Source organism: Panthera pardus, unplaced genomic scaffold (assembly GCF_024362965.1).
Source record: "Panthera pardus isolate Hobbes unplaced genomic scaffold, ASM2436296v1 HiC_scaffold_25, whole genome shotgun sequence".
NCBI lineage: Eukaryota > Metazoa > Chordata > Mammalia > Carnivora > Felidae > Panthera > Panthera pardus.
In genome coordinates this window covers 21,897,139-21,918,033 of record NW_026526821.1, presented here as the reverse complement: position 1 = coordinate 21,918,033, position 20,895 = coordinate 21,897,139, and the positions used below count along the sequence as shown (strand labels likewise).

The following is a 20,895-nucleotide window of genomic DNA, read 5'->3' as shown; positions in this document are numbered from 1 at the left end:
GGAGGTATTTAGCTTTCTCCTTTGAATTGTGGTCCACTGCCTTTTCTCTCTGCCCTCAGAGATACACCATCCAGAAACCTCCTTTCCGTGGAGAACTATGGAGCTCATGCTTTGATTTGACTGCTGCGGCAGGCTCGCGCTAATCAGAATCGCAGCAGGGCTCGCGTTATGAGCCTGAAAGAATTAGTGTTCCCAGGGGGCTGAAGTTCCTTACCTGCTGGGGAGCCACACATTTCTGGTTTGAAGCCTGCCCTCCTTTAGGATCAAGCTACCTTTCCTTCCTTTCTCACTTGAAAACCACCGCCCCCTTTTTCTTGTGCTCCCTGGTAACTGGCATATTGATTTCTTTCTTCTTTCTCTGCTGATTTTCTTAGTGTAGACCAGTAATGATGACAATAGATTTTTGTAATTTTTGTATTTATGGAAATAGAATGTTATCATGTGAAATTATAATCTCTCTCACGGAGGCTAGGAACAGAGTGAAAAATAGCGGGTGGTAACCCACAAACCAAAATGTCTAACGTGAGTTTGCTAAGCAGTGTCATATGCTCAGACTTACTGGCACACCTGGTATGTGGAACCAGCAGGGTGTGTGAATACAGAGGGGAATGACTTTGCACTGCTGGGATAGTGGAGTTCAGTAGCGGTGTGGATTATAAGTCACAAGGTGAGATGTGTAATGTGTTTAGTAGAAATTTGTCTCTTATCACCAGACGGCTTAGCGGCTTGGCAGCAAATGTGGCATTTTCTTCTTTGGTAGTAATAACCCATGTTGCACCTAGCGCCCGTTTGGTGTGCTAGTTATCCTAACAATAAAGAAAAGCTCATCGAGCCTAACACAGATGTCTTGTGTTGTGGACGACAGAATCATGTGGATTACCTTATAGTAATAATGTCTTGCATTTGTTCAGTACTGTTATCGTTTAGCATGCTTTCACTAAAGTTTGCCACCTTTTGGTACAGCCTTCCAGTTATGAATGAGTTCTGGGAATCTAGTGTGGAGCAGAGTGACTACAGTTAACCATACCGTATTGTATACTTGAAAGTTGCTAAGAGAGTAGATCTTAAATGTCCTCACCACCGAAAGAAAGAGAGAGAGAGAGAGAGAGAGAGAGAGAGAGAAAGAAAGAAAGAAAGAAAGAAAGAAAGAAAGAAAGAAAATCATTTTTGAAAAGTAATTATATGAGGTGATGGAGGTGTTAACTAACTTATGTGGTAATTGTTTTGCAATACACACACACACACACACACACACACACACGAATCAGATAATCACATTGTGACACAATGTTACATGTCAATTACATCTCAGTGAAGCTGGGAAAAAATGGTAAAAACACACACGCACAAAAGCATCCTTTGAAGTTCACAGGGAAAAGGGTTATCATTTCCATTTGTCATTTGCAGAGAGAAAACTGAGGTTTAGAGAAGTTAAATGACATGCCCAAAGTTGCATCAGCGGTAAGCTGAGCTGGTGGGAGACAGTGGGCTATTTGATATCTGGTGCCAGTGCTGTTTCTCCTCGGCTCTTAAGCCCATTTCAGGAGTGCCCCCATTTTATTCCAATGTAATAAAGTCCCTGTTAAGAACTCCTCCGGGGACTGCAGTATCAAAGGCAAAATGAGGACCTAACCGTATGGCGGACAGAGCCCTGGACCAGAAGTCAGGAAGTGCCAGTTCTGTTTTCAGTGCTGCCGCTGGTGTTGTGACCTTGGGTAATCCTGCATCTGGGCCTTACTCGCTAAGGCGGGGACTTCGGAGTGCGGTAGACTCTTGGATGTTCCGTATGTAATATTCTCTGTTTCAGCTGCTCATGAGTGACTGTAGTCTTTCTTAGACGTGGATTAAAACCATGTGCGAAGGGATTGGTGTTGGGGATTGTATCATAACTAGTGAGCTGAGCCTAACCTATCTCAAAGTGGCTGTGTTCCCTGGGATTTCTGTATACACAGGAACTTTTGCAAAGTGGTAAAACTTTGCCTGTTAGAAAAAATTCTGTAAAGAAAAGAAAAAAGCCAGCTACCTTGTAGGTGATTTCAGTCATGTATTTATGGAACATTAAAAGTCTGAAAAATGACCGCTTAGAGCTTTACTTCATGTTGTGGGAGAAATCGTATTGTATGGTGCTTTTCAAATGGTGACTTTTTAAAAAATTTTTTTTAATGGTTATTTATATTTGAGAGAGAGAGAGGCAGAGCGCAAGCGGGGGAAGGGTAGAGAGAGAGGGAGACAGAATCTGAAGCAGGCTCCAGGTTCCAAGCTGTCAGCACAGAGCCCGATGTGGGGCTCGAACTCACAAGCCACGAGATCGTGACCTGAGCTGAAGTCGGACGCTTAACCGACTGAGCCACCCAGGTGCCCCTCAGTCGGTGAATTCTTGAAAGCTTTCAGAATATTTGCTATGTAGGCCCTTCTGTGTCTTTTCCAGCTCTGGAATCCTGTATTACTTTTTTCTCTTTTTCAGCCCAACAGAGGCACCAAACGTCCCCGGGATGATGAAGAGGAAGAACTGAAAATGCGTCGGAGACAAGCTGGCACTCGAGACCGCAGCCGCGGTCGGGAAGAGGAAATGAGTGTGGCAGAAGAAGCCGATGATGACAAAAAAAGACTGCTGCAGATTATTGATAGAGAGGGTGAGGAGGAAGAGGAAGAGGTAAGGTGGCAGGTGTGGCTGGCCCTGACACAGTATCCATGGAGTGTAATTTTAGGCTGAATACTTAATTTCTCTGAGCTTTTCAGCTTAACCTGTAAAATGGAGTTAAGATTACTTCTTGCACAGTGTTGACATGAAGGTTAAGAGGGATAGTGGAGTTGGGAAAGCATTTTTCAAAGTGTGAAGATCATTGTAGAGTTTTAAAATTATTCTGGATTATATGTTGCAATCGAGACCCGAACACTGAACTGTGGGGCTCTTGGTCTTGAGTGAGGAGGGTCAGGGAGGCTTCCTAGACCGGACACGTTGAAGGCACTTAGATTTTTTACTATAGTCCATAGTCTTTGAAAGAGGCATAGAATTTTATCAGACAAGTGGAAGAAGGGCTTTTCAGTTGAAATGGCATTAGCAAAGCAACAAAGGTGAAGTTCCAGGGGGAGCTAAGAGATGAGGTATTTAGGTGTGAGTGAAAAATACAGTTTAAGAAAAGAGGTGTCTAAAGGCCTTTCTATTTGCTGTTCCAAAGGATGCCTTAAAGGCCCACTGATGCCTGCCTCAGGACCTTTTTACTTCTGTGCCCTTTGTAGAACGTTCTGCCCTTAATGCTTTGTTTGCATGGCTGGTTTCTTCTCATTCAGGTCTCAGCTCAGATGTTTCCTCCTCAGAGAAACCTGTCCTATCTCTGAGGTAGCCCTGTGAGTCATTCTCTCATTGTCTTACTTCTTTGTTCAGTACGCTGCCTTCACAGCACTTCTGATCTGAAAACCTGGCTTGTTTATTGTATTCATTTGTTGTCCTCGTCCCACCTCCTGTGAAACGGGGACTGCCTTGGTTTTGCTCACAGCTGTATCTCTAGCACTCTGTGCCATGCCTAGCTCTTGGTAGGCCCTTAATAAGTATTTATTGATGAATAAATGAATGAGGCTAAAAAGAGTAGAGGTAAAATATCAGTGATTAAAAATAAAATGACCTTACCTAAGTGTCTTTTTATATCCTTAAGTGTTAACTTGTGTGTTACTTCACTCTGGCATTTTGTTCAATATGAATTATGGAAATAGATTCTTAAGAGCCAGCTGTTTTTTGGTTCCCTGAAAGACCTGATGCTAAGTTTGGATTTAAAAAATGAAGCTGGAGTGTGAATCTGAGAAGGGAAAAAAAAAAAATTGATTCATATTCCGGAAAGGTCTTTACTGTGTTGTGACAATAACTCTCTCCTCATTGGGATTTGTACCAGTGCTAATTTGGGGGTCTGCCCCTAAAAGATGGTGACACTTTGGAAATCTGTGGTGGGAGACAGGCCCGAATTTCCTCTCTGAGGGCAGCGGCCCTGCTAGGCTTAGACAAACAGTGTGTATAGCACATCCTCCCCCTCCCCTCCCTCCCTCCCTCCTTCCTTCCCTCCCTCCCTCCTTCCTCCCTCACTAGGTTCTGCTCAATCTGTTAGCCCTGCAGCAGCAGTTAATTGGCAGGTATAATTCCCATGTAGGGCAAGGCTGGTACTGGAGGATTAGGATAGTAGCTGTCATGGGTAAGTGGTATCTAGCCTGGGAGACAGAAATGTAATGTGGGGACCAGGCCTTCTGTTAAGGGACGGGGAAAAAGAGATCGCTTTGTAAAAATGACACATGGAAGACTGCAAGTCCAGGAGTTATTTTCTCACTGCCACCAAAGTCCCATTTGATGAAAAGCAAGTGATGTTTGCCCCTGTGAAGTCACGTGAGCTTGTAAAATATTATTGTCCTTTTTGTGCTACATCACCAGCATTCATCTTTCTGAAATCTCCCTCTGCTTTCTGACGTTGAGCTATTGGAGATACTGCTGTGGTCGATGACTAAGACTGATAATTCAGTTTTCCCCCAGTGTTGGAGAGAAATTAAAGGAGGGAAGGCCAGACCCTGGAGAGGCTAAGGTTCTGGGAATCCTCTGAGAGCTGTATTAACACTAATACGGTTTTTTTCCTACAGAGCGGGCAAGACGTCGTTAGCCCTTGGAAAGAAAGAAAATGGAGGTTGAGGTTGCTTGACTGAGATTTAACCGTTCCTAGAAATTTAGATCAGTTAGTTAAATCCTAGTAGTACGTTGGGTACGTTGTGCCTGTTGCTTATAGTAACATTAAGAGTTTATGTTCATGTAGTTGTAAAAGAGTTTTACCCACCTCATCTCTTTAGGTCATCTCTATGACCTTGAAAGATACAGGTAATGTTTCTGTCCTTCCTTCCTTTCCTTTCCTTCCTTCCTTCCTTCCTTCCTTCCTTCCTTCCTTCCTTCCTTCCTTCCTTCCTTTACATCTTTGCTGCCTGCTTGCTATGTGCCAGGCACTGGAGAATCAGAAGTGAACAAGTAGCCATGGGCCATCGAAAGGGGTATTTGCCCTGGTTTAGGGTTGGAGAGATTGTCTGGGCCAGATCCTGCCAGACCTTCCTTATATGGGTCATGTGAAGGATTTAGGATTTTATTCCGAACACCAAATGGATGAATTCAAGAAAGACTTAAGAAGTAGGGTCAGTTGGACTTGGTGAGGGTTTGAGGATTATATTCAGCAAAGTGACATCGCCATGTGGCTAGTAAGTAGCGAAGCTAGACTCTGAGTCCTGACTGAGCCGGGGCATGGACTTCAGTTTATACTCTCTCTTTAAGCTGTAGATACCAGGATGGGGTGGGAGTCCGGTAGAGGCTCTCAAGCCCAGGAGTCATCGATAACATCAAAGAAATGTGTCATGGCCAAAACAAATTTATAGGTATCTCTCAGTTAAAACCCAATATATGAAAATAGAAATTTAATAAAATAATATCTAACATCTTAGAGTATTTACACAATTATGGGGTGATTCAGTGCTTTCCAAAAGGGTACATTTCCAGCACTTTAAAAAAAATTTTTTTTAATGTATATTTACTTTTGAGAGAGAGAAAGAAGAGAGGGGGAGAAAGAGAGAGAGAGAGAGAGAGAGAGAGAGAGAGGGAGGACATGTGGGGGAGGGGCAGAGAGACAGGAAGAAAGAATCCCAAGGAGGCTCCACCTTATTAGTGCAGCACTCTATGCGGGGGCTCAAACTCACGAACCGAGAGATGACCTGAGCTGCAATCAAGAGTTAGACGCTTAACCAACTGAGCCACCCCGGTGCCCCACCGGCTCTCTTGATAGCAGTTCCTTTATTGCTTTTAGGGGTGAGTTGTGGTCAGTGACCACAGAGCTGTGGAGCCAGCAGTCAGGAGGGTGTCACAGAGACAGAGTGCACTGCAGCATGTGACTTTAACCTCGACAAGAAACTGAGGAGAAAACATTCCTGAAATTGTTGCAGACGTTTTTGGGGAAAATGATTCCGTTTTCAAAAATTCGTTTTATTTACCTTTGTAGTTATTATTTGAGTGTTTGAAATAAGAAAACTGTATGGTCTACTAGTTTTTTATGCTTCCCCTGAGTGAGGTTATTAAATTCTTGATGCTGTATCAGGCCTGCGAGTGCCTCTCTGATTTCCTTCTCAGCAGCCAGTAAGGAAGGACCAGAAACGGTGATGTGTAAGAGACGTAGAGCAGTGACTGCTGCTGGTCAACAACCATTCTTACAGTATGGGCTGTACAGAAATAGGCGGTGAGCTGGACTTGGCCTGTGCCCCGGAGTTTGCCGATCCCTACTGTGGGGAAGATTGAGGTCCACTGTCCCTGACTCAGGCTCTGACCTTGAACAAGTTCTTTTAAGCCGCCGAGCGTTGTCTTATCTGTACAGCAGAGGAGAAGGATAGGTAAATATTAAATAAAACTCTCTAATGTTGTTGCTTATTCCATGCCATATAGTATGCTCAGGAAATCATTTGTTGAATGGGTTAGTCTCTAAAACCTTAAAACTGAGCTTCCTGAGCTGGATGTGAGACACACAGAGTGATACAAAGAAAGCAGCGTGTGGTCCAGACCCTTAACCTTCTTTCCAGTGAGGGAGACGAAGTATGTACTAAGGGTTTAACCCAGAAAGGTGAGTGGCAGAATGGCATGGAAGAGCATGGAAAAGAAGTAGTGATTAGTAAATAAGAAATCCCTTTGGACTGAAATTGTTGCCGTTCGTTTCCTTTATACCAGGAGGAACCACTAGACGAAAGCTCAGTGAAGAAAATGATCCTTACATTTGAAAAAAGATCATACAAAAACCAAGAGTTGCGGATCAAGTTTCCAGATAACCCAGAGAAGTAAGGCTCTGTTTCGGTGATACCCTTTTTTCTCCTACGTGTTGTTTGTTGTTTTTGTTTTGCTTTTCATTTGTTTTGCCTGCTTTGGTTTTTGTGATTTGTGCCAGGAGTCCCAAGACACACGTTTGGGAAATCACTGGAAAGACTCCTAGGGCGCAGAGTCAGTGGTACTCAAGGGTACGTAGCAGGATCAGCAAGAAGGAAAGGCATACCAGGCCGAGTCTGGAGAATTCATGTGGAGCCTCCCTATATTTTCTCTCCGGGTTACATGCAGACATGTTCCTTTCTCCCAGCAGTGAAATGCATCAACCTGTGTGCTCTGCCTCTGTCCAGGGAAGCCCATCTGAGACTTAGAGTCTAGGATATTTGTTGCGGACAGGTTATGTAGGCCTTTGTCAGCAATGGCTGTCAAAATTCTACGCTCCCAGAGGGAAAGCACATGTTCAGTGCTCCAGGTGGACAAAACACCCTTATCACTTAGGGAACCTTTCAAAAGCCAAGCTCCCAGATACCAGCCCAGGACTAGACTCTTCGAAAAGTCAGTCCTGTTCTGTTAAACTCTTTTCTGCATTATCCTTCTCAGGGTGCGAAGAAGACTGCTTATGCCCGTCATTAGTGATAGCTCTACTGTTGAGAACACGTCAAAGGCTTTGGGGTTGGACAGATATGGGCGTGACTCCCACATGACCTTGAATAAGTCACTTCTCCTTTCTTAGCCTCAGGCGTCTGATCTGTACAAGGAGGTAGTACCTCCTTCACAGAGCTGTTGTGAAGACACAGTGACAATAATGGCAAGTGTTTAGCTCAGTGCCTGGCACATAGTAAGTGCTCATGATGTGATCGTTCATGTGATTGTTCACTGTGTACTGTGAGGTGCTATAAGGAGGAATCCGATGTCTTTCAGTCCATCTTGACAAGTACTAACATGGAAAGATCTCCTGCGATGTGACCAAGAAAATCAGGGTATGGAATGTGTACAGTATGATTTAGGTAGGGGAAAAAAGTGAATTCTAACTAAAGGGATTTTCATATTTACACAGATTTTAATTCTAAATCTCTCCTCCCTCCCTGTCTCTCTGCCTCCCAGGACATACACTTTTAATGAATCTTCATCGGCCCAAGGCCCCTAGGCAATTAAGAGTTGACTAGTACAGTCTTTGTACTCAAGTTTATAGGTTAACAGGGAGACTGGCTGTAAGTGCAGGGTAGAAGGAAATATACTTTAAAAGAGATACAAGCAGAGTGCTGTGGGAACATCCGGAAGAAAGAAAGTGAATATCAAGTTGGGGGCTGTTGAGGGCTTCACAGAAGAGGTGGTATTTGAGCTGGGCCTTGAAGAGTGATTGTTGCTTTCAGAGTCAGGAAAGAACTTGGACAGGCCTGCCAGCCAGGATGATTAGCATGAACAAAGAAGGGCACAGGGGTAGCAGAGGACACATCGTCCTCATGGCGGCCTAGTGAGGCTAACACGATTCATTACGTTCTCTCTGTACTGCAGGTGAGGTACAGAGAGGAGAGCCTGGTTACCGCACCCAGGCCACAGCCCTCTTTGACAGGAGGAGTAGCTGCATCTGAGCTCAGCCTTCCCAGCACCCGAGTCCTGTCAGGTTCTGTGCTAACCTCCACCGCACGGTAGCACTTGTCATACTGCACGCTGTGCGTGTGTGTTTGATCAGACAAGGAATACGCAAACAGATTGTCGTTATAAGAAACGGCAACAGTATGTAAGAAAAGTAAAACATGAAAGTTCTCCTTCACTGCACTGACCCTCTTTCCATTCTGCTACCCAGAGATGGTCTCTGTGAGTATCTTTTTAGATTGTTTTCCGTTCATAGATTTACATATGTAATGTTTTTCCTGCCTAAGTCATATTGTACATATCCTGAACCTTGATGTTTACGGGAGATCTTTCCATGCTGGCACATGCATGTTTACCTTCTGTTTTCTGACTGGTGCGTAGTATTTCATGGTGTGGAGATACTGTAGTTTATTTATTATTTTTCTTTGGATGGACATTTGGCTATTTCACATACTGACTTTTATGAACAATGCTGCAGTGAGCCTGCGGAGTCCCCGTGTCTTAGCGCACATTGTTTGGGGTACATACCTGAGTGTGGAAGTCTCTGGTTGAGGGCATGTATTTTATTTTTTTTTTTTTAATTTTTTTTTTCAACGTTTTTTATTTATTTTTGGGACAGAGAGAGACAGAGCATGAACGGGGGAGGGGCAGAGAGAGAGGGAGACACAGAATCGGAAACAGGCTCCAAGCCATCAGCCCAGAGCCTGACGCGGGGCTCGAACTCACGGACCGCGAGATCGTGACCTGGCTGAAGTCGGACGCTTAACCGACTGTGCCACCCAGGCGGAGGGCATGTATTTTAAACTTTGATAGCTACGGATAGCTAAATTTGATAGCCAGATTCCCCACCGTGGCCTCTTACTCTCCCATTGGCAGGCCTCTTTCCCTAAATTCTTGCCCACAGTGAGTGTGCTCAGTCTCTAACATCTTTGAAATTTGTTTTATAGCTATTTCTTTACTTAGTGGTCTTCCTGCATTAGACTCTGTGTTCCTTTTAGGGGGTAGACTGTGTCTTGTTTGTCTCTGTCTGTAGTACCTAGCACAGCACCTGCCAGACTGTAGGTGCTCAGTGAATAGGAGGGATCTTCTATAGTTGAGGTCATCCTTGTTAATTTCCCATCCTTGGAACCCAAGGAGACATTATGAGGAAGCTGTGCTGTAGGCTGAGAACACTACACATTTAAGAACCACGGTGCTTTTTGGAATGCCAGTGTTGCCTGTGTCCGCCCGGACGTATGCCTCTGTCCGTTTAGAGCAGTGAGTTTCTGCGGGTCGTTTCACCACCTACGACTTAGGTACCACAAATGCTCCAGGGTTACAGTCTATACAGTGGTTTTAAGAAAATGTTATTTTCCTAAAAAACAACAGCAACAACCACAGTGTTTTCCATTCAGACAAATTTATACGCTATTTTTAGTTAAGTTGCAACATTCAAAAATTGACATTATGCCTAAAGAACATTTTTTTTTTTTCATGTCCAAAAGCAGTTAAGAAACTACATTGTGTTTTAACCTTGAGTTCTTGAATTCTTATTGGTGCAGTGTCTTTTATAATTCTCTAGACCAGCAAGGTGCAATTAAGATGAAAATTGCTGGAGCGTACTTGAACGAAACTTTCCGGTTGAGATCAGAAACATTCACATTTATTTTCCCATATATGCAATTGTCATTTTGATTGCATACCCAAAGATGCCTCTCTTCATTTGGCTGCATTTCAGATTCAATTGACAATTCTCCTTATGCAGTCTCTACACCGTGTGATCATCCTCCCAAACATCACGTTGAGCAGAGTGTGCTGCTTCCCTAGTAAGTCCTTAGTAGTCCTTCTCTTCATTTTTGTGGGGGCAGAATTACTTAGTTTAGTGGTTCTCAAGCTTTTTAGTCTCAGGACCCCTTTGCATCTTAGATTATTGAGTGCCCCAAAGTGCTGATCTTAGGAAATTTTAGAATAATACAGGCACACATTTCATTAGCCATCAGGGCAATGATAGCATCATGTGTTGTCTAGCACTTTGGAAAATTCCACCCTACACTCCTGAGAGAATGAGAGAGAAAAAGGCAACTAATGTTTTGGGTTTACTGTAAAAATAGTTTTGATCATATAGACTCCTAAAGGGGTCTCCAGCCACCTCCTACCTCACCCTGGACCCCAGGACCACACTTTGAGAATTGCCGATTCATTTGGGTGGAAGAAACATTATGTTCCCTGTGCATCGATAGCTGGTTTTATGATTGTAGGAGGACTCCTTGGTTTCTCTTGCTTTTCTGGTATTTTTTTTTTTAACTTTGCTGGTCATCAGCTAATATTCATTCTTGTGGTTGAAGGAGAATATCCTGCTGGTCTGAAGCAAATGTACACAGGCAGACTAGCAGAATATTCTTCATACCAGATGGAATCCACGACCCGCCTCAGCCTGGGTTACTGTTTTAATATGTTACTCTATTGCTTTCCCATTGACCTCTAACTTGATCCTTTCTTCCAGCTGTGAGTCAGCTGTTGCCAAAGGTATACCTAATCCCTAGACAGTCAGTCCTCTACAAATATTATAGTGTGCGCTTTAAATGAGTAGGTGATTCTTGGTCAGCAAAAAGAGAAGAACATTTTCTTTGTTACAGCAGAGCAGACTTGAGGGTGCCTAGATTTATTGAGCATCTGCTATGTGCCAACTGTCGTTAGTCATATGATATTTATTATCTCTTTTAATCCTCACTATAATTTAGCTAGGAAGTTTAAGGGAGTTGAAGTTTAGAGATAGGCTAGCTAATATTCTCTGCCTCCCTTGACCAGATTAGGGCCCTGTGCTCTGTGTTCCAGTGACAGTTCTCTTGGTCAGCACTGGACATCCTTACAAGGAATTGCATTGTATAGATTGTTTATATTTGTGGCTGGCTGGAAGCTCCATGAAGACAGCAGCTGGGATTGTTTTTTTATTTGTTACATCCTCAGGACCTAGCACAGTGACTGGTACCTAGTATATGCCCCACAAATGCTTGTTGACACACTGCTCTTGGTTACACGTCCTACAAATAGTGGGGCTGACCCAGGTCAGTCTCACTCCCAAGTGCAGGCATTTCCCACTCCAGGTCATTACTTAAGGAATACTGGACCCCAGTGACATTTCTGTGATGTTTCCCTACTCACAGTTGACTTTTTGCTTGTTTTGTGTGTTTTGTTTTGATGAATTTATGACTTCCTAACTGAAAAATTTTGGGTTAAAAGTGCATATTTGGAGAAGTGCCTGGGTGGCTCAGTCAGTTAAGCGTCTGACTTTGGCTCAGGTTATGATCTCACCACTCGTGAGTTCAAGCCCTGCGTCGGGCTCTGCACTGACAGGGCAGAGCCTGCTTGGGATTCCCTTCCCTTCCTCCCCTCCCCTCCCCTCCCCTCCCCTCTCATCACCTCCTCCCCCCTTCTCTAGGAGTATAGCTTAAAAAAAAAAACAAAAACTGCATAATTGGAAGAATTTCCAAGTTGGAAGGGAATGAAAGTTGCAGTCCATTCTCTCTTCTTGATTTTTTTTTCCATATCATTCTTTATTAATTACCCCCGGTGACAAGGATCTGACTTTATAGAGACTCCTGACTTTACAAAGACATCATTTGGCAACTGTGATTTCTAAGATTTCAACTCAGAATGAAAAAGAATTTCAGCACATTCTCTTATGAGACGATGTCTCGGCTCCTTATAATCTTACCTGAATTAGTTTCCATAGCCCTCCTAAATAAAGCATGGTTCCCATAAGAGATGTCATGGACTTTAACGGTCGTCTGATCTGCATGGTAACTCTTCTTTTTTTTTAACATTTTTATTCATTTTTTGAGAGACAGAGAGTGCAAGCAAGGGAGGGGCAGAGAGCGAGGGAGACACAGAATCTGAAGCAGGCTCTGAGCTGTCAGCACAGAGCCCGATGCGAGGCTCGAACCCGTGAACTGCGAGATCATGACCTGAAGTCAGCCGCCTAACCGACTGAGCCACCCAGGTGCCCCTGCGTGGTAACTCCTGCAGTATCTTCTTTTAAGCAGGCAAAAACCACAGCTGCATTGTGGCGGCCACTTTCGTCTGCTCCTTCCTTTGCCAGGCATCTGCTAAATTTCTGTAGTGGACCAGGGAGTGTGCCCAGCGCTGGGTGTCCGGAGATGAAGGAGGAGTCTCTGTCCTGGCAGGACTCTCTCATGGTCTGACTTGTATCGCGGTTACAATGAACTGAAACCATCTTGTCCTTTCTTTTTTTTTTTTTTTTTTTTTCAACGTTTTATTTATTTTTGAGACAGAGAGAGACAGAGCATGAACGGGGGAGGGGCAGAGAGAGAGGGAGACACAGAATCGGAAGCAGGATCCAGGCTCTGAGCCATCAGCCCAGAGCCCGACGCGGGGCTCGAACTCACGGACCGTGAGATCGTGACCTGAGCTGAAGTCGGACGCTTAACCGACTGAGCCACCCAGGCGCCCCCCATCTTGTCCTTTCTACACATGTGCTCTTACTAAGCTGTATCTGTCTCACTGTGTGCGTTTGTGTGGCTCTGTGGTTCAGTGCGGCGCTCTGTGTGGATCCTGGGTAATTTTCCTCCTGTTGGATTTGGCCCATCATTATTGCCTGTTAGGAACTTTTTGAATTGATTCTGTCGTCTGCCGTGTTCCTTGTCTCCATAAGCTTTGCGTTACATGACATTTGTTAAGTTTGTTGTTTATATATCTTCACCACCAAGTTGTTCCTCAAAAACAAGCCTAAGGAGGGAGCGGAGCCCTGCAGGATACCCCCGGAGGCTTGTCTCCAGGCTGACATTCATTCACTGATTATCCCCCAGGTCCCCAAATCATTTCCTTGTACTCCACATGACGTTGTTTAGTACTGTTTAGTGCCCTTGCCAGTTCTTCCCAGTAAAAATCTTTTGTCACATTACTCCCTACAAATCAGATTTTTTAAAAGCACACATGTAAGGCATGTAAGCCCGAGAGGTTTGCTGAGCCTGTTAGGTTCAGAGATGATACAGATCTGCTGCCCAGTGTCTGGATTCTGCACCAGCTCTCCCACATCGTGATTCTCACTTGGCTTCCACACGCTAGGTGATAGGGAACCTAGTGACCTAGAAGGGTAATCTGTGCTTGTGAGCACAGTGGAGGGAGCCTTAAAAAAAGTGGTATGGGGGAGAATCTTGAGAAAAATAATTTTGAAATTGGAATAGTAAGCAGGTTGAGAATAGACAAGGAAGTGTTGGAAAAGAAGAAAAACAATATTTTGCTGTAACAGAGAAAAATAGACTGTAATAATGTGGAAGTGTGGTCCTTCCTGGCTCAGGAATTTGTAAACCAATCTCTGAGATGGAGTGAAAAGCCCATAAAAAGATTAGAGGACACATTAAAATTTAGTGCATGGTAAAGGTGGCATTTCTTCAGATCTGTGGAAAAAGGGTAGATTATGGCATTGGGACAACTGGCCAAACACTAGCAGTAGATAAAGTTAGATCTTTGCTCCATATCATATGCTAAAGTGTATCTCGGAATTTTTTACTCCCAAACATTTAAATATGTACAAACATAAAAGTAGTATATCATAAAATATATTCCGATCTTAGCATAGGGGAAAAACCTTGCTCAGGATACATGTGAAATAGAGTTCATAAAGGCAAAGATTTGATGACTTAGACTTTTAAAAACTTAAAAAAAAAGTTTGTTTTTTAATGTTTGTTTATTTTTGAGAGAGAGAGAGAGAGAGAGAGAGCGTACCAGCTGGGGAGGGGCAGAAAGAGGGAGATACAGATTCTGAAGTGGGCTGCAGGCTCCAGGCTGTGAGCTGTCAGCCCAGAGCCTGATGCGGGGGCTCGAACTCCTGAACCGTGAGAGCATGACCTGAGCCGAAGTTGGATGCTTAACCGACTGAGCCACCCAGGCACCCCTAAAAACTTTTATTTTAAAAAGCACAATATACAAATCAAAGGGCAAATATCTTTCTCTGGTTTGTTTTTTTTTTTTGCAATATATAGCAGAGGTTAATTTCCTTAACATAGAGTGCTTGCAAATCGACAAATTAGATGAGCACCCTGATGTAAAAATGATCAAAGAAGAAACACAACCAGTAAACGTTAACAAAAATTGAACTGTCTTAGTATCAGAAATGCAAAATAAAAAATAAGTTATATTTCTCATCTCAAATTGGAGGAGATTTTAAGTAATACCGGTTTTGAGGGGGGCGGGGGGAACAGGCACTTCACACACTGTTGGTACCTTTCCAGCGAGCTGTAGCAAAATCTGTTAAGTTATGCACACTTTCTGACTGGGCACCTTCCTGGGAATTTACCCTAACGCAGTAATTATGAATACATGCATCCTAGTGTCTTTTGTTGTAAGGGAAAAGATTGGAAACGATCTGAATGTCTGACAAAGGGGGATTGGTAAAATAAATTATGATAGATCCATTCAAGGGAATACCATGTAGCTTTTTCTAAAAGGTATTATTTAGATTAGGAATTTCAGATGGTTTCATCTCCTACCCCCACACTGGGATTGATTGCTGGTCTCTTTTTGGAGCGCTGTGTTGAGAAGGATTCTGAAGTCATGTCTGGGCTCAGCAGGGAAGAGTGCTGGGCTCAGAGATGGATTTTGCCACGGGAGAAGGACTGACAGCAGCATCAGATACTGGCTTTTCCTGGTGTAGAAGAATGTTTCATAAGGGAAATTGTTCAGCCTATGTTAACAACAACTGCAAAAATTGAGTATAGAACTGTATACTATGTGGGCTGCTTTCGGGGAGGAAAAGGCTGGGAGTTAAGAAAAATTGCTTAAACCTACCAGAGTATTAGCAGTGGTTATTTCTGGTCAGTAAGATAATGGGCGATGTCTGTTTACCTTTTGAAAGCTTATCTTTCTTTTCCCAGTTTTTTATAAAAAGTATTTTATAATTAGAAAATATATCTATAAATGTTATGAATAAAAAAAGTAATGGGAAAAACAATGGTAAGGGATATTGTGTGAAATACAGGCATGTTTTAAAGAACTATAGTCTCCAGATTTTGTTCCTCACAGAGTCCAGATTTCTGGAGAGGTAGTGTGTGCCCAGCCATGCAGGCATCTGAATGAGGCCTATATGACTTCAAAAGTCCCGGCTTATGTTCCTTTTCTTTATGGCCTCATTTTAATTAAGCAGGCATTGGTGGATATGTAGAGACAAAAGATGTAATTCTAGAAGGGCAGATAGACATATTAATAATAGTAGTATCAGGAAAAGAACAAATGAGAGCCAACGTAGAGTGCTTTTTATATGTCAGGCACTTTTTCTTAAGTGTTTAGAAAAATTTTTTTAATGCGTATTTATTTTTGAGAGAGAGAGAAAGAGAGCACGAGCCAGGGAGGGGCAGAGAGAGAGGGAGACACAGAATGAGAAGCAGGCTCCAGGCTCCGAGCTGTCAGCACAGAGCCCGACACGGGGCTCGAACCCACGAACCGTGAGATCATGACCTGAGCCGAAGTCAGACGCTTAACTGACTGAGCCATCCAGGCGCCTCTTAAGTGTTTTATATGTGCTTATTCACTGACTCGTTACAGGAACCCTTTCGTTCCTACAGGAACAGTAGGTAACTATCATCTTATTTACAGATGAGAAACGGAGGCACAGAGAAGTGAAGTAAGCGGCTAACTCAGGTTCAGACCCAGGCAGTCTGGCTCCAGAGTCTGGAGCTGCTGCCCCTCAGTTACTCTCAGTCAGGTGTTGTTCAGCTGCTTTACATGGATTGGCTCCCTTCCTCCTCGGAACAAAGCTTCCTATCTTGTTCATCAAAGGTTTAGTGGGCATTTCTTATATGTCAAACACTAAGGGAATGCAGGGAGAGGCAAATGCAGAGAAGTTTTGTACTTAGCGCCTGGGCATAGGTTTGTTGAAAGGTTCAGGTGTGAAAACGTGAATGAAGTATCATGCTGCGTAAGGTGTGGTGGTGATTACAGGATGCCAGAGACTAGATCTGCTTTACTTTTGGGTCTGCCCCCTAGTCGGCTCACTGAAGGACTGAAGGGAGGGGGTTTGGAGGAAGGGAGGGGATTTTTGGATGGCAGCAGAATCTCGGTATCTTCCTGTGGGGAAGGGGAATAATTGGCCCTTGATCTGAAGTGGCGGGTAAGAGAAACTTTTTCCAGATTAGTAGGATAACTGTGTCAGGGCAGCATAGTGGATTGCCACACCGAGTGGTGACGGTAGCTCATCCACAGCACGTCTGCTGGTGGGCAGATCACTTAATGCTACAGAATGCTTCAGGAGCCTCTAAAAGGCAACTTGTGACTACAAGAATAAGGGGAACCCTGTAATGAGATCTGAATCCAAGATTGATTTTTGTAATGAGGAAATCGATTTCTCCAGGAAATTGTGTGACAGTGTGATGTTTGGATGAGTGTACTTCCTGGTTGGTCTGTTGCAGACACTTTGACAGATTGTCTCTCTGTCTGGATTATGTTGTTCTTTGCTCCTCCCTGCTTTCCTTTCACTGATGCTGTCTTGTTTTCCTCTCCTAGGTTTATGGAATCCGAGCTGGACCTAAATGACATCATTCAGGAGATGCACGTGGTGGCCACCATGCCAGACCTGTACCACCTGCTGGTGGAGCTGAATGCTGTGCAGTCTCTTCTTGGGTTACTTGGACACGATAATACAGATATCCTTTCAGATCTGTCCTCAGCAGGAAGGCTGACATGGTGGGGGAATGCTGTTTACTCTCTTCTGTCTGTCTCTGCTGATGTCTCCTGTCACGTCTGGTGTTCTGTTTTCATTCTAATTACCTCTGATCTTGAAACACGCTGCTCTTTACTCATTTGAAAACCTGTTTTTTATCTACGAATACATCTTGGGCAGTCCTTAATTGTCCTGTTTTCTCCTGTTAGTGCTGGAATTCATCATGATGTATCTATTCACACCTTAATAGCATTAATTTCTCAGGATCTTGATTTCCAGGCCCATGATAGCGGCAAGGCCGGATAGGACATGAATCTGTTGATCTAGACATCATTCAGCTAACAGGCGGCCCAGCGGATTTGAGACCAGAGGAGGCAGTGAACCGTGGTAGAAAGCACATTGGAATGTCTAGGAAGACAGGGATTTTAATCTCTTTTGTCCACTGCTGCAACCCCTATTCCTTAAAACAGGCTCAGTGCACAGAAACATGTACTGTTTGCTGAATGAGCATTAGATCCAAACAGATGATCCAGGTTTGGCTCCCAGCTTCATTTCTTGTGCGAAATTTGATGCCCCTGCAGCCCTCACTATTGGCACCTGCAGAAGTGGAGTTAATAACTTTTGCCTTGCAGTGTTACTGAGAGTACTAAAGGAGACGACGTTAAGGGCTAAGCAGTTTCTGATACACAGTAGGCACTTACTAGATGTTACTTTTAACTGACTCTGAACCGTGACTTCCAAAACCATCTTATACTTTGTCTTTGCTCTCAGATGTGCAGCAGCTTTCTGCAGTCGGTTTTTGATGTGCCTGTGGTCGGGGATATGTTCATTAAAGTAAATTCTCTTCCAATAGTTGTTCTATTTGAATCCAGATTTCCGAAGGTACGAGACAAATGTAGTTAGTCTGCCTGAGTGATATTCACGGGGAATCTGCTGCTGCTTCATGTTATTTTCATCTTTCTGGTAATCTCTCTCCTGAGAGCATGTCTGACTAGGTTCTTTCCTGCCTGATATTTCTCATAGAAATAAATCAGGGAATAATTTTAATGCAGGCTTCTTGAAGGGTGATCTTAAACCATTTCTGATACTTCATGTTAGGTTTGAGAGTATTAAGAATCACTCCGTAAGTCCTCAGATTGATGAGTGGGTTCCCCAGGGTTTTCTGCTGAATTGCGGGTTGTGCGAGAACCCTGGTCAATTGGCGTGTTTCTGGGTAAGCTGAGTGTAGGGTCTCATGAAGTCATTCGGCAGACCTGCTTTGAGTGCTTCATTGTGTACCAGGCACTGTACTAGACTCTGAGGAACAGCGGACTCTACTGGATTATCGAGCGGCATCAGGCAAGAAACACGTATTAGGGTGTCTATACCATCTGATCGGTCCCATTCAAGGTACTAACTGGTCCTCGCGGTGTCGGTAAGGGAGAGTTCTAGTTGTGACTTCACATCTTAATTCACCTACAGAATGGTAGATGTTCTGAATCTAAACAGCCCTTAGAGATGACTTAACCCAGGGCCTTCTTTATTTCTTCAGTGACGCATCTGAGGTCCAGATGTCGGACAGCCAACTGTTGAGGCCGAGGCTGGCACTCTAGGCCCCCGATTGATGTCCAGCCCAGCGCTCTCTCCAGCGCCCTTTGAGACTTGCCACGTCCCCGACGGCCTCGCCCAGTCGTCTGCTCCCTTGCGCGTTCACACACGCAGCACCAAGTTTGTCTCTGCAGACACGGCCCTCATTCTTTTTTCTATCCCTGCTAAGTCTAATAGTAGCAGCCTTCCCGAGATGCTGACACTTTGCTGATTCACCAGGCTGGTTCCTGCTGGGGAGAAGACTGACGCGAGAGCGCTGTTCGACATCGGCATACTTGGGAAAGGCAAGGGCACAGATGTTCCACGTTGTTAAGTTCTGGTCTTTAAAAAGGAAAAAAACAAGTCCCCCTGTAATAACTTTGACAGACTGCCACTTCCCTCCTGTTTTCTTGAGAGCCAGGCTGCATTTTTCCCCCCTCTAGTATGCCAGCCTTCACCCTACCGCCCTAATGATATTTTTTTAAGTCTGATTTTTAATTATGCCCTACATCACATTTAAAGTGCATTTGAAATTTTTTTAATTACCTAATTTTAATTAGCTAAAGCAATTAGGGGAAATGTCATCCTCCTCAAAGTACAGTTTTTCTTGAAAGTGGTTTCAGGAAAGGGTAGGCCCTCTTGACTTGCAACTGATGCACCCTCTCTCGTTTCGGGACGGTGGTCTCCCCACAGCCTTGCACCCTGCGTCTTGTCTCACCCGTGGTCTAGAATGGAGATTTTTCTTCAGGAGACGCTTGTTAACAGTTTACTGTTGTACAGCTGTAACTGCCCGAAACACCGTACCGTGAATGAACAATTTCATGGCAGTCATGACTTAGATTTTTCATCTTTTTTAACTCTTCATTTATCAACCAAGACCATACGTGGCTGGTCATGCCCCCCACAAGCTCAGGTCATCTTTGCCTTTGTCCTTCTCAGAGAAAACATAAACTATAGGGATTTTAATTGGATCAGAGGCTGGTTTAGTTGTAACCTTAAGAGCAGAGGATGCGAGACGACAGCTTGTGCCTCGTGCTTTCAACCGTGAGGGGCAGCTTCAGAGTTTATTCTGGCGCTCTGCATCGCTGCTGCTGGTGAAGGCTTGTCAGCGCTTCTGGGCCCCGTCTCCGCCCCCCCCCCCCCCCCCCCCCCCAGAGGCTGGAGCCCAGCAGGCCGTTGGCCGCGAGTGGAATTCTGGTCTGTGAAGAGCACCTCTGGGGACGAGGGGCTGAGAGGGAGGGGCATACCTCTCACACAGCTTTGGAGAGTCACTCTGACTGTGTTAGAAGGGAAGGCAAGGTGGGATCCAACAGCTACCGCCTTTTAGAATTACTGCTTTTTCCTTTGAAGTAAGTCATTTAAATATGTTTAGAGCCCCTTTTTTGTGAACCTTTTGGAGTTTCTACACAATCATAAAATCAAAGTTACATTTAAAGATATTTTCTTAAGGTACTGCTAAGGAAACAGTTTTTGTGGCCCAGGGTAAGCCATATTTACTCATTTTGCCTAAAGGAACAGGGAAGAATGAAACAAGGGGAAGATAAAAACCCCAGATGGTGGTTCATCACCCCTTTTACCACCACCAACAAAAAAATAAATCACCACAGCCCAACATCCATAAGTATCCTAGTTTTGTATGTCATTAGCTGCATTCTCAGTTTGAGTGACAACTCGGGGCAATCCTTTCTAAAGTCCTTATGGTAGATCACGGCATTTACTGGGTTTCTCCTCTTTGTGATAAGCCCTATTGGGTGCTGTTGGGGAAGCAAGAAATAATAACTCCAGTCGATAGCAAAAACACTTACTCACTTACAAGTTACTTACTATGCACGGTAAGTGCCCTTGGAGTATTGTGCTCAGGAAATGCCATTGGAGTTCTGAGGTATGAGTCACTTCTGGCTTGGGGGTGATTAGGGAATTGGGTATTGGAGATGGGTAAGCTTTTGACAGATGTGGAGATTAGAGTGTGTTTCAAGTTTATTTTCATGGTCTGTATCTTGGCAGTGGAAATTGCCATGCCTCACGTGCTGGGAGCTGACGTGCTCCTGTAGTCACTAGAAACTTAGCAGGACATCAGGCTCATGATTCCCCTTCCCCTCCCACCTCCCCCCCCCACAAAAAAAATCACCACTACTGCTTCCCTGGTACGTGCTCTATTCTTTTATATATATATATATATATACATATATATATATATATATATATGATGTGTAAGTTATATATAAATTATATAAACATGTTATATATTTATATTATTTTTATAATA

General features: G+C 43.9%; 1 protein-coding gene across 2 annotated transcripts in view; it reads left to right on the top strand.

Annotated features, from left to right (window-relative positions):
• The window catches only part of CTNNBL1 (catenin beta like 1), a 160,494-nt gene that overhangs the window by 27,034 nt on the left and 112,565 nt on the right, over nt 1-20,895 (top strand). For both annotated transcript variants that reach the window (XM_053890266.1, XM_053890265.1), the window contains exons 2-4: nt 2,465-2,653; nt 6,725-6,831; nt 16,907-17,048. In XM_053890266.1, coding sequence (XP_053746241.1) covers nt 2,465-2,653; nt 6,725-6,831; nt 16,907-17,048 — 438 coding nt within the window. The remainder of the gene's footprint in view (nt 1-2,464; nt 2,654-6,724; nt 6,832-16,906; nt 17,049-20,895) is intronic.